This window comes from Sminthopsis crassicaudata, chromosome 6 (assembly GCF_048593235.1).
Source record: "Sminthopsis crassicaudata isolate SCR6 chromosome 6, ASM4859323v1, whole genome shotgun sequence".
Classification (NCBI taxonomy): domain Eukaryota; kingdom Metazoa; phylum Chordata; class Mammalia; order Dasyuromorphia; family Dasyuridae; genus Sminthopsis; species Sminthopsis crassicaudata.
Genome location: NC_133622.1, coordinates 204797857 through 204813567, shown reverse-complemented (window position 1 = coordinate 204813567; position 15711 = coordinate 204797857). Strand labels below are relative to the sequence as shown.

Genomic DNA, 15711 nt, shown 5'->3' with positions numbered 1-15711 from the left:
GCCAGAAAAAAGTGGGGAAAAACCCCACATGTACAAAAATATTTATAGCAGTTTCTTATGGTGGTAAATAATTGGAAATTGAGAGAAATGGCTGAACAAGTTGTATGTAATACAATGGAATGTATTGGATGTATGTACATGGAATGGAATGGAATACTGTTGTTCTGTAAGAAATGATGAGCAGGTAGAGTTCAGAAAATCCTGAAAAGATTTACACGAATTGATGCTGACTGAAGTGAGCAGAACCAAGAGAACACTGTATACAGTAACAGCAACGTTGTACAATGATCAACTTTGATAGATTTGGTTCTTCTCAGTAATAGTGACCTAAGACAATTCCAGACTCGTGTTGGAAAATGCCATCCACATCCCGAGAGAGAGCTATGGAGACTGAATGCAGATCGAAACATACGATTTTCACTTTTTTTTTTCTTTCTCATGATTTTTCCTTTTGTTCTGATTTTTCTTTCACAGGATTGGGCAATCCTTCCCTAAAGCTACCTTGTAAACTGTTTGTATATATTATGTATATACTTATACATTGTTAGAATGTAAACTTTCTGAGGGCAGAAATTATTTGATTTGTATCTGTGTATTCTTAGTACTTAGCACAGGGTCTGAAATATAGCTTGACTGATTTGAAAACAGATCTGAGAAAAAAACTTTTATTTTATTTTATTTTTTTTTTAAATTTCATAGGGGATAAAATGAGAGAACAAAATAAACAGGTTTAAAAAGACTCTGGACTTTCACCTCCAGGGCTGGAGAAAATATTTTGAAACAAGAAGACAGGGCCTCCATCTTTTATGTGATATACATATACATGCATATGTTTTAGAAAATAAGGGAGGGGAAAAGAAAAAATAAAATCTTATCACTGGAAGTCAATTTAAAATTGAAACTGATGCTGCTGCTATGTTGGTTGGCTTGGATAAACAGCTTTTTCTTTTTCATTTTTCCTGATGAGACATTGCTCTCTGGTAAGGGACGAAGAGGGACTCAGACTTGCAAATAATTGTAATTAGAGATGGAGAACTACTTACATGTGGTGGGGCGCAGATGCAATGATGTGATCAGAGGAGGAGACTTAGGTTGTGCCCTCTAGTACTCTAGTATTAGGTATAAAAAGGACAAGTATTGCTTTCAAGCTCCTATTTGATAGGACATGCACCTCTGCAATTGTGTAAAAACTTTTAACTTCAGCCCTTCAAATCCAACGAGAGTTATTTCTCACAACAGTAACGATTTTGTGGGGGACAGATAAAAGATCAAAATAAATGTAACAGTGTAAATGCATTCTTGGTGCACCAAATTTAATTGCCTGGTTTCAGGCCCTACTTGGCCTCTGGCTCCCTCCCAGTCAAGGGTCCAAGCTGTCATGAGCAGACCTGTACATGTTTATAGACAGCAATGGAGGTGTAACCAGCTGGGCTCTGGGTCTGCACTGGCCCTTTCCAAAAAAACCTCCCCACTGTTTAATCTGTGGGTCAAAAAACCAAAATGACACAGCAAGGATAGTCCAGCATACAAAGATACAAGACACATGAGAGGGAAATGTTTTCTTGTGTAATTTGATTTCAGCAACTCTGACATGCCCATCAGTTATAATCTTCCTCAGAAACCAAACGTAAGAAAACCTCTCTTCCTGCCAACACTGGTTTTGATCACTTATTAACTACACAGTGATTGGAGAGGAGGAGGGGGAAGAAGAGTAATTTTCATAAAACTGAGCACTGCTGCATATATTTCTTTATTAAGAAATACACAGTTTAATATATATCTGATTGCGTGCTGTCTTGGGAGGGGGAGAAAAGTTTGGAACACATTATTGCAAAGGTGAGCACTGAAGATTCTTTGCATATATTTGGAAAAATAAAATGCTATTAAAAATTTTTTTAAAAACGATAATAAAACACAAAGTACTTTCCCTCACCGTTTTATTAATGCGGACAGTTCTAAAATCATGTCATTCATGTATTTTTTTTTCCTGTTCTTATTTGGTCTGCTTTCCTAAAAAACAATATAAAACATTTCACAAATATTTTAGGAAAATTAGCAAAAGTTAAACAAGTTGAATGTCCCCAATATTACAGTGTTTCAACAATGAGATTGTTTGTATATTAGAACATACTCTTCCACTGCATCCTCAGATCCAACAGAACACAAAAGTACATTAACCTTTTCATCACCTGCATTTTCTGAGCTTTCCCTGTTAAACAATCACACTGCTAGTCATTTAGGAAACCAACGGCCCATCCAGATCCCACTGGAAATTTCAGGGTGCTCTGCCACACAGAGCAATTGATCTCAGACCGATGAGGACAGGATTCATGTATATCAGGCCTAGCTGTAGGGCCTGGAGGTTCTGAATGTAAAGAGAAGCTTGTCGGGGAGGGAGGAGTTATGGCGGCTCTCTCCAAGTGGCTGAAAGGCTGTCAGGGGGAAGATGATTAGACCAGCCAATGCAAGTTTGCCACCCAACACTGACTGCCATGATTATTCCAATTATGTAGAACTAAGTCATTTCCATGTTGTCCACGATCCACAGAAATCCCCTGGGATTAAATGCTTCTTTTCCATGATAAGTAGGGTATACACAGTGCATATGACAGATGTCCACGGAAGCTCTCCGACACTGATATTCAACTCGGTCAGGGTTAGAATGAAGTTAAGGCTTGAGGGAGCCAAGCGAGGCAGAAGCGGGCTGAGGAAAAAAGGCAGCAACGAGGGGGCTGAGTCTTCGGGGCCAGTCTGTCTGCTTTGGAAAAGCTGGGGCACTGCAGCAGGGAGCAAGGGCCTTTAACAGCCCTTCTTTGAAAGCCGAAACCAACGCGTTTTCCTTGAAGGAAAGCATTTTTTCATCCAGTGCTTTATACTTCTTTGGAAAGTCTAGGTTCCTTATTAGTTATTTGTTATACTGGAGTCTTATATAGGCTCCTTAATCAAAGCAAGAGAAAATTGTCTCTCCTCTTCCACATCTGAAGATTTTATTGGGAAACTTTAAGTTGATTTCAAAAGGCCGACCCTACACCTCATTCCATACCTGTAAAATACATTACTGAATAAACAAAGTAATAATACTGATAAATATCTGGATAGAAGAAAACAGAAACCCATACTATATCTGCAAATTTTCAAAGATCCTAATGAGAAGTAACTTTTAAAAATTAGGAAATAAGGCTTACAAAGGCAGGAAGAAGTGAACATTAAATAAAACCTATGCTTCAATTAATTGCCAAAGGCAACGTGATCAAAAATCTGTAAGGGCATTTTGCCGGTTAATGTCTTTTACTCAGATAAGAGGCGATAACTTATAGGATTATAACATTTTCAATTGTATCTACATTTGTCTAAAATAACATAAAACTGCATGCGTGACATTTCAGAATAGTTTAATTTTACTAGCATGAGCCTTCTACTATCACACTTCTCTGATGCCACAGGATGGCATGAAAACAAGCCTGGGTTCTTGAAGGCTCTGCCAGTCAAACCGGAGCTTGGTCTGGAGTATCCTTATGATCCTGGGAAGGTCTCGAGACCAGCCTGAGTGTGGAGAGGCTCAGTCCCTGAGGCTGGCCACAAGGTGATGAGCTGTGGGGATCTCACAAGAAAGCCTGACTGGGCTGTTTTCATGGAAGCCTCTTCACTGAAGCAAGGGAGAAAACACTGAACTCCCATCCCAAGGGAAACACCACTGTGATATCAGGGGTCAGGAGGCTGGCTGGCCATGACTCTTTCTCCATTTAATGTTAGGTAGGGAAGAAAAAGATCCACAGAAATGAAAGCCGGATTCTCTCTGAATGCCATGATGAGTGTCAGAAGTTGGTTCCCACCCCACCACGATTATAACCAGATTCAAAAGGCTTTATTCTCATACTTTTCTCACTATCTGAACCTAAAACAAGTACAGAGAGGCTTCCTAAGATACACAGGACAGCCTGAGGATCCAAGCAGCCTCCTCCACCCTGTTCTTAGGTCCAGGAAGCAGACCTGCGGTTTCAGGGGCACAGGGAACTTCTACATGAGCAAAGTCCCTCCAGACAGCACCTTCTTGGCAAATCATGGCTTGGAGAGTGGAGAGAAGCCGGTCTGTCTGCACTGAGCACTCCTAGCTTGGAGGCCCGGGTTCTACCCACCGCATTATGCTGCTTCTTATGCTCTGACTAGAGATCCCCTTCAGCATACCCAATACAAGGTGGGTTCCAGAAAGTCACAGGGGCAAGGACAGGCTGTCACTAGTCACCAGGCTAAGACAAAGCGCTCTTTAGGACCCACCTGCTGAGAATCTGGATCCCCCACGGCCCATTTTTAATTCCAAATGAGCTTGCCCCCAAGGTCAGCTTCTCTGCAGCTTACCTGCCAGGTTCTTAGGGAACACAAAGCAGTCGTGTGCCATAGAGAATGTCTGCTCCCTTGGGCAGCCTACAGATGGCTGGGAATTTAGGGAAGTGGAGTATTAGACTTGAGAAGAAGAAAGTACATGGGAGAGATCTCTGTTTCTTGGGCAAGAAAGGAAAGAGTCCTGAAGAACTTGGGAAAATCCCATACAACCAAAGATGTTCTGGAGGGGTCACCAGGGAGTCACAATTCCCAATGGCCCCAGCAGAGCATCAGTGGGCCAGTGATCAGGATAATGTTAAAGGCTCGGTCAGCTTCCTGCACAGCAGAGGTTCTCACATCGCCAGCTGCAGGAGGATACATGACAAAGACAAAGGTCTATCTGGAGACAGTGAGCTGCCATAGATTGTCCAAAATGTAGTTCTCCATGTGGGAGGGAAAAGGAGAGCCGTCTTCTGGGGTGGGGAATGAGGGCCAGCAGACAAGGAGGGACATCTGTGATGCTGCTTCTGCTGTCTTTGTGCTGAAAGATGCACAAAGAGGCAGCTTCCTTGGCGTGCTGGCCCAGACAGCGGCACGAAGGCGACCACCACGGGGCCACACGCCACATGGTCTTTGGCACAAAGTTCCCGGCTCCCCCTGACCTCTGGGCCCAGGGCAGTCACTCCGTGCTCTTCTTCCCTTTCCAACTCTTTTCTCGTTCTTCAAGCTCTGCTTGAGTGAAGGCCGCTGGTCCCCAATTTGTAATTAAGTGAGGATTTTTTGAACCTGAAAAACAGACATGTCTTTATGTCAGCTTTTATATCAATGGTTTAGGGTATACATACATTTCATAGGCACATATGCCATTATTGCAGTGTTTAGAAACGAAATGAAAATTTGCTTTGTCTGTCTCCCATTTATATTTAGGCTTCTAGACCATAGAAGGTTATACTTCTGATCAGCAGAGCATCTGCCCTAATTAAGAAGCTGGCTCCCAGGAAAAGTCAAAACAAAATTACCATAAATAGCCTTGGTTTCTACTATTTTTGGCCAAAAGCACATTCTAGAACAGGAGCTGACCTGGGATCCATGAACATGATTTTTTCATATTTTTCTAAGAAATAATGTTTTCAGTGATAATGATTTCTTTGTAATCATATGTATTTTATCACATGCATAAGAAGACGCTATTCTGAGAAGTGTCTACATACTTCTCCTGATTGGAAATGCACTCCATGATAGAGAAGAGGTAAGATCCCTGTTCAAGAATAACACACAGACAGAACTCTAAAAGCCCAGGTGAACTTGGTGCTGACTTCACAGAGCCCTTACCTGGTTCTATCAATCGAATGAGTCCCTCATGCTGGGCCACTTTATCCTTCCAGCTCCTTGTCTTTCTAGCTGCCATCTCTAGCTTCTTTTTGACTCCCTGAAATAAAGAGAGTTATAAATTTGATTAGAAAGATGAGTTTATAATGTGTATACTCATTACATTAGTTTAATTACTTTAGAGGGAGAGAGGGAAGGAGGGAAGGAGGGAAGGAAGGAAGGAGGGAACCAGATGGATTTACAAGTGATTCTACCAAACATTTAAAGTACAATTCTTCCAATACTATATAAACTATTTGGAAAAATAGAGGAAGAAGGTGATCTACCAAATTCTTTTTATGACACAGATATGACACTGATATCCAAACTAGGAAGTATCAAAACAGAAAAAGAAAATTATAGACCAATTCCCCTAAATAATGCTATGCAAAAATCTTAAATAAAATATTAGCAAAGAAATTGCAACAACTTATCAGCAAGACAATACACTATGATCACGTGGTATTTATACCAGGATTGCAGGGCTGGTTCAATACCAGGAAAACTATTGCCATAATTGAGCATATCAATAACAAAACTAACAGAAATCATATGATTATCTCAATAGATGCAGAAAAAGCATTTGACAAAATACAAAACCCATTCCTAGTAAAAACACTAGTGGACCATAAGAATATAGGGAGTTTTCCTTAAAATGATGAGAAGCATTTAACTAAAACTATCAAAAAGAATTATATGTAATGCACACAAGCTAGAAACATTCCCATTAAGATCAAGGGTAAGACAAGAATTCCCATTGTCACCACTATCCTTCAATATTGTACTAGAAATATTAGATTTGTTAGCTAAGAAATTATAGTAATTAGATTAGGTAATGTATCCTAGAGAATCAAGTAAAAAACTACTAGAAACAATGAACAACTTTAGCAAAGTAATAGGATATAAAATAAACCCACATAAATCATTGGCATTTCTTATGTTGGCAGCAGCAAGAGAAAGAGACATTGCATTCAAAATAACTATTGACAATATAAAATACCTAGGAGTTGACCCACCAACACAATTATAAAAGACTTTTCACACAAATAAAATTAGAGCTAAAAAACTGGAAAAATATCAACTGATCATGGATAGGCTGAACTAACATAATAAAAATGACAATTCTACCTAAATTAATCTACTTATTCAGTGCCATATCAAACTGCCAAATAATTACTTAATAGTACTAGGATAAATAACAACAAAATTCATCTGAAAGAACAAAGGGTGAAGAATATCAAGGGAATTAATGGGGAAAAAAAAGGCAAATGAAGGTGGCCTAGCAATATCAAACGTAAAACTCTATTATAAAGCAGCAGCCATCAAAACTATCTGATACTAAGAAATAGTGATGGATCAATGAAACAAATTAGGCACATAAGACACAATAATCAATGACTATAGTAACCTACTGTTTGATAAACCCAAAGACTCCAACTTTGGGTATTAAAAACTCACTCTTTGACAAAAATTGCTGGAAACACTGGAAAATAGTATGCCAAAAACTCAGCACAGATTTACATCTCACATCCCACACCAAAATAAGGTCAAAATGGGTACATGATTTAGGTATAAAAAGTGATACTATAAGCAAATTAGGAAAGCGAGAGATAGTTTACCTATCAGATCTTTGGAGAAAAGAGGAATTTATAATCAAACAAGAAAAAGAGACCATTATAAAATACAAAATGTACAATTTTGATTACTTTAAATTAAAAAAGTTTTTGCACAAACAAAACCAATGTATCCAAGATTAGAAGGGAAGCAGAAACCTGGAAAACAATTTTACAGCCAATATTTCTGATTAAAAAGCCTCATTTCTAAAATATATAGATAATCCAGCCAAATTTATAAGAATACGAGTCATTCTCCAATTGATAAATGGTTAAAGGATATGAACAGACAATTTTGAGAAGAAATTAAAGTCATCTATTAGTCATATGAAAAAATGTTCTAAATCATAACTGATCAGAGAAATGTAAATTAAAACTCTTGAGGTACTACTTCATACCTATCAGACTGGCTGAATTGACATGTTGGAGGGGGTATGGGAAAATAGGGACATTAATGCACTGTTGATGGAATTGTGAATTGGTCCAAAAACATTAAGGAAAAAATTCTTAAAAAGATATAAGAATTCTGATCAATGTAAAGACCATAAATAACTCCAAAAACCCAATGATGGAAACGTTTCCCATCTCCTGGCAGAAGGATAAAGGACCAAATGAACAGAATGAGATATACATTTTTGGACATGGACAACATGTGAATTTATTTTGCTCAGCCATGTTTATTTGTTAAAAGTATTACTTTTTTCTCTTTTTATCTGGTAGGGGTGGGAATAAGTCAGGGCAAGGGAGGGAGACAGTAAAGACAAGGCTGTGAGGTACGACACTGAATTACAGATTCCTTTAAAAAGCTGGCCATATAGAAAAAAATTTTCTCTTCCACTTTGTATATGGAAAATCCCCTTTATTTGAGGATGATTAAATTCAGAATAAAATTAAAACACAAAAATGAAGGAAGCCAGCTGCCTGCAGCAAGTAGAAGAGCCTGCCTTCAGTTTCCAACTCACCTCATACTGCTCCAGGGCCTGCTTCCTCTCCTGCTCCAGCTGCTCCAGCTGCTGCATGGCTTCCTGCAGCGCACGCTCCTTGAGCAGCCGCTGGTTCTCCAGCTCCTGCTTCTCGGCCTCGGTGTTCTGGATGGCCTGCTGCTGCTCCACGTGCCAGCGTTCCAGCTCAGCTCTCTTAGAGCTCTCTTCTTCCAGCAGCCTGCAAAGAGGAGAAGTGGGGATCAAACGGGGGACGCCACCTTGTCATCTGAGCTCCTACAGCCCCGACTCACTGCTGGTGAGAGAGCTGCCGGGGTGGGAAAGAAAGCCTGATGAAATACAAGGCATTTGTGGGAGGAGGGTGGTGACAAAAGGGAGGAGGACTGGGAATCTCTTCCAGGCCCTCTGGCAGTGCTCTCAGTCACCCAGGAGGATCATGCACTACAGGGATGGGGAGGCTGTCGGAGCAGCCTGTGTCCAAGCACTGGAGGTGGGTTGACCATGACTATCAGGGGCAGAAAACTCCATGCACACACACAGAAGAGAACCTGATACGGAGAGTCGGGAATCACCGCTTGCAGGTCAAATACAAAATCTGTAATTCCCCTAAAATAAACAGAAAGCAAATTGACAGGAAATTTCAGGATCTGCCATCTCACTTCCTGGCCCCTACAGGCATCCGCCCTGTTATAAACCTCCCAGGCAGGGAAGGGGGCAGCCTCCAAGTCAATAATTCCTTGCCCATCTGGCCCGCAGGAGGGGCTTAATGGACACAGGTTCACTGACTTGCCTTGCCAGGCTATTGTCTCACCACTTTTGTTAGAAAGTCTGCCTTTGTGCTGACCCCCGCCCCCCTGGTCCTAGCTCTCCTTCTGGGCCGAGCACGGATGAATCTGTCCCTCCCTGCATTGGCCGCCTGCCTCGCAGGGTCCGGACCTGCCACAAACGTGGAGTCCTGCTGTGAGATTCCTCCGAAGGCCGTGCTCCCCACCTCTCGTGGCTTCAGGTCCTTCACCTGCCGCCCATGCAGCCTGGGCCCTGCAGGGTCAGATACATGAGGCCCGGGAGGGCGCTCCAGAAGTGCTCTGTCCAGACCATCGCCTCCCTTACTCCGGGCGCTGCCTCGAGATCACATTCGCTTTTTTGGCAGCCACATCACAGCTGGCACACTGAGCTTGCAATCCAATAAAACTCCGAGGTCTTTTTTCACACAAATTCCTGCACAGCCCCTTTCACCCATCCTGGGGAATCTTATCTTATTTGGCAGCCTTATAAAGAACAACTTAACCACTCAACATGGGCAATTAGGACAAAAATAAGCCCAGCCACAAGGAGATTAAAAAAAAAGGTTATTTCCTTGATTTTTATCATCATCAACTATCAACAAATAGCATTTTGTTACATTCAGCACAAGGCCTTTGTTTCATGAACTGAAACCAAGCAGATCACAAATGCTTATCATCCATCCTCTGATCTGCACAGGTGAAGGGGAAGCTCATTCAGCTGCTTCAGTGCTCCATGTGCCTTTTACAGGCCCTTCATGTGGACAATGAAGCGTGAAATCGAAAAGGAAGAGAGTGAACTGGACTCTACGTGGAAACCCTGAAGCCTTTCCAGAGATCCCAAGCTTCTCTCTGGAATGAAAAAAACCAACTTTTAAAGACCAACGTGTATGTCAGAAAATTGGCACACCCCATACCAAAATAAGGGCAAAATGGATACATAAATTGGACATAAAGAATGATACCATAAGCAAATTAGGAGAGAAAGGAATGGATGTTCACCTATCAGATCTTTGGAGAAGGGAGGAATTTATGACCAAAGAATAACTAAAGAACATTTTGAAATGCAAAATGGACAACTTTGATTACATTAAGTTAAAAAGGTTTTACACATACAAAACCAACGCAAACAAGGGAAGCATAAAGCTAAGGAAAAAAATTTTACAGCTAATGTTTCTGATAAAGACCTGGAGAGGCTCAGACCTCTCCAGCTAACTTCATTTTCCATCAGATGCTCTACTTGCTTTTGATGCCATGACCATCATGCCCCCCTTACCAGATAACCTCTGGAACCCTCTGCCCTTTTCAGCTTCCTTCCCCAGTTAGGTGAAGTCCTTCCCCTCAAGGACAGGACCTGTCTTCCCTTTCATTTGTACTTTCATTGCTTAGTACAATACCTGACACACAGTAGGTGCTTAATAAATGTCTACTACTGGTTGCCACAGGCCTAAAGATGTTCATGTGGCCAATTCTATCATGAATTATTTTGAGAGTTTCATCAGTAAAGTCCTAATTCCAGAAGTTGAAGACATCACTTTCAATCCCAGTGGGACTTTCACATGATCTACTTTCTTCCTTCAAGTTTAACTCTAATAAAGATTGTGATCAGTGGCTAATAGGCATATATTTCAAAGTCTTATTTAACGAGAGGAAATGAGGGGGAAAGGGTTTGACCTGATGGGCTGCTGCTGGTCAAGCAGAATCAGACAGATCCCTGCAGGTTTCATATTAACTTAGAAAACCACAAATTAAAATGATGTATATTGTGTTGTATTGTTTTGTTGTCGCTGTTTTATTTTGCTAGACATTTCCCAACTACACTTTAATCTGGTTCAGGTCTCACTTTAGGTCCCTCCCCCACCTCTCTCTCTCTTGAGGTTGACACTCTGATGGAGAGAAATCACTTTCTAGCTTGAAAGTGATGTGTTTGTTTGTTTGTTTGTTTTTTAAACTATGGATTACAGATTTTTTAGTAGTTTTATTCCTAGAAAGGGAAGGGGAAAATGGAAGGGAAGGTGATGGCTTAAGGCTGAAAGTGAAAGTTTTGAAAGCAGTTTTAATATTTCTAGTTCCTTCAACCTGTTCAGAAAATGGCCCCCAAACCAGATACAATACTCTATAGTTGGGCAAATCTCAAGGCTCCAGTGCAGATTTCAGCCCAAAAAAACAACCTCACCTCCTCCTTCCCAATCACGGTCTGCCTAAAAACTGACCAAAATGGCCATAACTCTCCTGAAGGCCACTGGTTTTTTAGAGACAGCTTTCTACCCAGAGGCATACGCATTTCATTCATAGCATCGGCCTTAACATCAGGCCTCTCTGAGCCATTATGAACTTGGGATGTGAAAATTTGTTCAATAATTTAGAGAGGAAACCTGTATCCAAGATGCTCTAGCGGAGAGCTAGGATATCTGAGAAGGCTCCTGGCTTCTCCACTGATCGGGATCAAAGCCCTTCCACCCCTCTGAGTGCCACTGTGAAGCCCCCCTCCTCAGGAAGGTTCGGTCTGAGCTAACAGACACATCCCATAGGCGATACAGGAACCGAGCCTTGGGGAGCGTCAGAAGGCTCTGGCAGATGCTTTCAGAAGCCAGCCTGACCCCTGAAAGTCAGGAGGAATCAGAAAGACTGACTATTGGGGCTGTTTAGTCTGAGCCCGTTGTTTCTGAACTAGTGTGGGAAACTCTCTCCTTTGAAACTCTTTTCACTGATAACTTATTGGCAGTCTGAGAGCTGCTTCTGAGAACCAAAACTACAAACCTGTATTTGGGCACGTGCACATGGACACAGACAATCTGTTAGGGCTACTACTGCGTTTGAATAAAATAAACCTCCTATTAACCACTTGTGAATGGGTGCTCCTGTTTGGTTGGGCTGATAAGAAAACTTATCCGGGCACAAAGCAGAAGGAACTAGCACCTGGCCTGGAGCTTCCTGACTGTCTCTTCATCTTGGCGAGCTTGCCTCTCGTCTTCCAGGGCCTCCTGCAGCTGCAGGTACATGTCCTCAAGCTCGCGGACCCTCTGCAGATACTGCTCCAGCTCCGATGACTTCTGGGCCACCTGTTCTTCCATCTGCTGCCGGATCTGATGGTACAAAATGAGAAGTTCCAAGTTCCGCCCCAAGAAGGGCCTTATGCTGCCCTTCCTCCCTCAGGATACAACTACCATCTGACTGCCTTTCAAAAGGGATATCCCATTCTAATATAAAAATCAGAATCAAATGTAATGTAAATGCCCTAATCTGCCCATCCTTCTAAAAATTTACTTCCTATGATCAAGAATATTTTCTTTCCAAAATCTCATTCCCTTAAACATTTTTTTCCTGTATTGAAAAGCAACTCCTGGCTGCCAGTAGGGGTATGCCAGTAAGGAATGACCTTGGTCTTTTTGAAAACAAGCAAAGGAGTACAAGTCAGCCACGACTGCTATGTATTTCAAGAGGAAGGGAGAAGAAGGGACTTTCTCTGTCCCTGCCCACTGCCTCTCTCCCCTCTCCCTCTTGCATCCCTTGTGGCTCCCCTGGACTAGAGATCTTAGGCTATCACTGTCCATCCAGGAACACCTCCAACTCTATAGGACAGACTCTAGCAGTGAACTGGGCAAGAGTGTTTGAATAGGCTCTTCTCAACTAAAAGCAAAGGTGCTTAACCAAAAGCCTCAAAATTGAAGGAAAATTAAGTCTTCAAGCTAAGAGCCTTTCAAACCTCCACACACTAGTCCTGTCTCCTTTTTTCTTACAAACACCAGCAGTCACAGGCTCTTTAGAGAGGAAACCTACATCCAAGACACAGTCACGCTCCAGTGGAGGACTGCTAGAATACCTGAGGTTTCTGGCTCCCTCCATTGATCTGGATCAAAGTCCTTCCCGCCCCTCTGAAAGCACCACTGTGAAGCCCCCCCCCCTTTCAGGAAGGTTCAGTCTGAGCTAACAGACACAAACTATGAGAAACTGCTTTAGGGAAGGGGTTAGGGGACCTAGATTTCTGGGTAATTCTGGTTGGATCAATGCTCCTCAATAAGAAGAGGAGACCTAATGGCAGGCTGATGGAAGACATCTCATCCCACACCCTTTTCATTTGAGAAAGAAAATATCTGGTTAGGGGGAAGGAAGGAGAAAAAGGAAAATTAGGGGTAATAGTCATTGAGTTTTAGAGTTAAAAAGGAACTTGGAAATGATCTAGTCAAGTCCCCTCATTGAAATCTAGAAAGGTAAAGCCACTTGTCAGAATTAAGGATCAGGGCCCATCCTCTTGGTGTTACATTGGTGGGTGTGAGAAAACCGTGCTTTTCCTTTACCCAGATATGATTCTTACTAGTTTCTCTCTTTCCAGCTCCAGGCTAAACCTGTCTTGTAGTTCCACTTGAGTCTGAAGGCGTTTCTTCTCCTCTTCTGCAGCACGAGACGCAGCTTCTTCCAGTTTCTGTGTAATTTAGCAAAAATAACACATTAACAAAAAAGTGAGTTGACCAATTATATACAAATTTGGATTACAGTAATATCATACTCACTGTCCCTAAAGGATCACTTAAATACATTGCAGAGTATTCAAGCAACCTCATGAATCACAAGGTACTAAGTTTGAAAAATAATCCTCTTTGAACTTCTATTTAAGAACTGCAAATTCTTTTTTTCAATTCTAATAAACAGATGTGCTGATCCTAACATCAAACCCTTTACAATCTTGGTAAATAATCATCAGTAGTAAAAGCATAATATTTTTCTAAGAAAAGTTTCTTGTTTCTGTGTTGGAAAAAAAAGGAAAACACAGCTTCCTTGAAGATCAAATTACTTAATATCTAAGTTCTTATTCTAAGACTAAACTGCCAGGTACTAGGCAATATTGATTTGCAAATTATTCTTTTAAAAAGTTAACAGGCCACAGAATTTTTAACCCCCAAGCCTTCTGTCTCTAAGAGGATCACAGATGTAAAATTAAACCAAACCAATACTTTAAAATATTAAATTAATAAAATTATTATTTAACCTAGGAAAGTGACTGAAGATTAAAGACTATCTCTGAGAAGATAAAGTATGGGCAGGCATTCATGTATGAATAAATGATGAAGTGAGTATTTATTATGTTACTATTACGTGCCAGACCCCGGGCTGGTGTAGAGAATACAAAGACAAAACAGACGTAATCTTTGTCCTTAAGGAGTTTACATCCTAAGAGAGATAATACATGTAAAGGAACAATGGCCAGTGGAGGGGGGTTTTCCCTCAGAGTCACAGGAATGGCACCAGGAGGGCCACAGAACTTTCATGCCTTTCCTAGTAGCACTGAGTGATTATTCCCTAAGCCAGTAGGTATGCATAAGGAGAATTTCTTGGCCACGGTAACATTTTCAAGTGTTTCCCACCATGTAACAGTTAACTCAAAGCGGCTCAGAGATCATCTGGTCCAGCGTACATCTGAACAAGACTCCCAACAAGTCGTTTCTTCTGACTCAGGCTGAAAGAGACCACCCTTCCTCACAAGCAACTCACTCCACTCTGGAACAGCTCTAACTACTGGGAAGTTTGTCTTTCCAGAAAGCAAAATCACATCTAAATCTGCCTCTTATTAGCTTCTACTTGGCTCTGGAGGGCAGAACTAATTTAAAAAAATAAAAAAAAAAACAGGTTAATCTCCCTTCTGTGTAAGAGAAGACATCTATTTGCCCCAAGTCCGCTAAATATCCCCATTTCTTTTAACCAATGCTCTCGTGGCAGACATCCTCCTAACTAAATACAAGAACCCCAGTCGTGCTCTGGACACGGCACCATACACTGAAGCACGCCACCTTCCTAGTTCTGTCTCAATAAGGCCCAAGTTGCATTTGCTTTTGCAATGATTCACGTTAACTTAGAATCCTTCGAAAAACCCGAATCTTTTTGGATGAACTTCAAGGAATGAAGCAGAAGGCTCCCTACGATATGAGATGCAAGCTTTACTTCCCTTTCTAAGTCAGTTATTGTCCATTTGAAACATACAAAATTCTGATGATGGCTTCCTGGCAAAATTCATTTTTAAAATGTGCTTACTCAGACTTTTTTTTTTTTTTTTTTTGCTGAGGCAATTGGGATTAAGTGACTTGCCCAGGATCACACAGCACACAGCTAGGAAGTGTTAAGTGCCTAAAGTCATATTTGAACTCAGGGCTGGTGCTCTCTATCCACTGCACCAACCAGCTGCCCCAATGAGCCTACTCTTATGAAAATATTTTTTTTTATAGGTAATACATTTATTTTTTAAAAAATTTTAAAAATCTACTTAATAAATCACCCTGAGATCCATGATTAAAAAAAAAAAAATTTAAAAAAAAAAAAAAAGCTCCATATACATCAAAATATTTATGGCAGGACCTTTTGTAGTAGCAAATATTTGGAAAATAAAGTAGATTCCCAGTGATTGAGAAATGGCTAAACAAACTGTTATTTGGAATAGAATGGAAAAGCATTTAAGAATTTGTTATATGCAAAGCACTGTGGACATAAAAGGAAAACGGAGACAGATCTTGTTCTCAATGAACTCGCATTCTAATTGGGGAAGACAACACATAAAAGCCAGAAAGTCCTTGGACAGGTAAAGTTGCAGGGTAGATGGCAAGGCCCAACGGATTTGGGGGAGCAATGGCAAGGCAACCCAAAAGATGTGAGGAATTCACACTTAGAATGGAATGAGGCTCTGGGATACCTCCAGCA

At 41.1% G+C, this 15711-nt stretch overlaps 1 protein-coding gene across 1 annotated transcript in view; it reads right to left on the bottom strand.

Moving 5' to 3' along the window:
• Window positions 1-1734: 1734 nt before the first annotated feature.
• The window catches only part of SWAP70 (switching B cell complex subunit SWAP70), a 71762-nt gene continuing 57785 nt past the window's right edge, over window positions 1735-15711 (bottom strand). The window contains exons 8-12 of the mRNA XM_074276074.1: window positions 13340-13447; window positions 11944-12110; window positions 8264-8462; window positions 5653-5749; window positions 1735-5106 (exon numbers count right to left, since the gene is read on the bottom strand). Of these exons, the coding sequence (XP_074132175.1) occupies window positions 5000-5106; window positions 5653-5749; window positions 8264-8462; window positions 11944-12110; window positions 13340-13447 (678 nt within the window). The 3' untranslated portion in view covers window positions 1735-4999. The remainder of the gene's footprint in view (window positions 5107-5652; window positions 5750-8263; window positions 8463-11943; window positions 12111-13339; window positions 13448-15711) is intronic.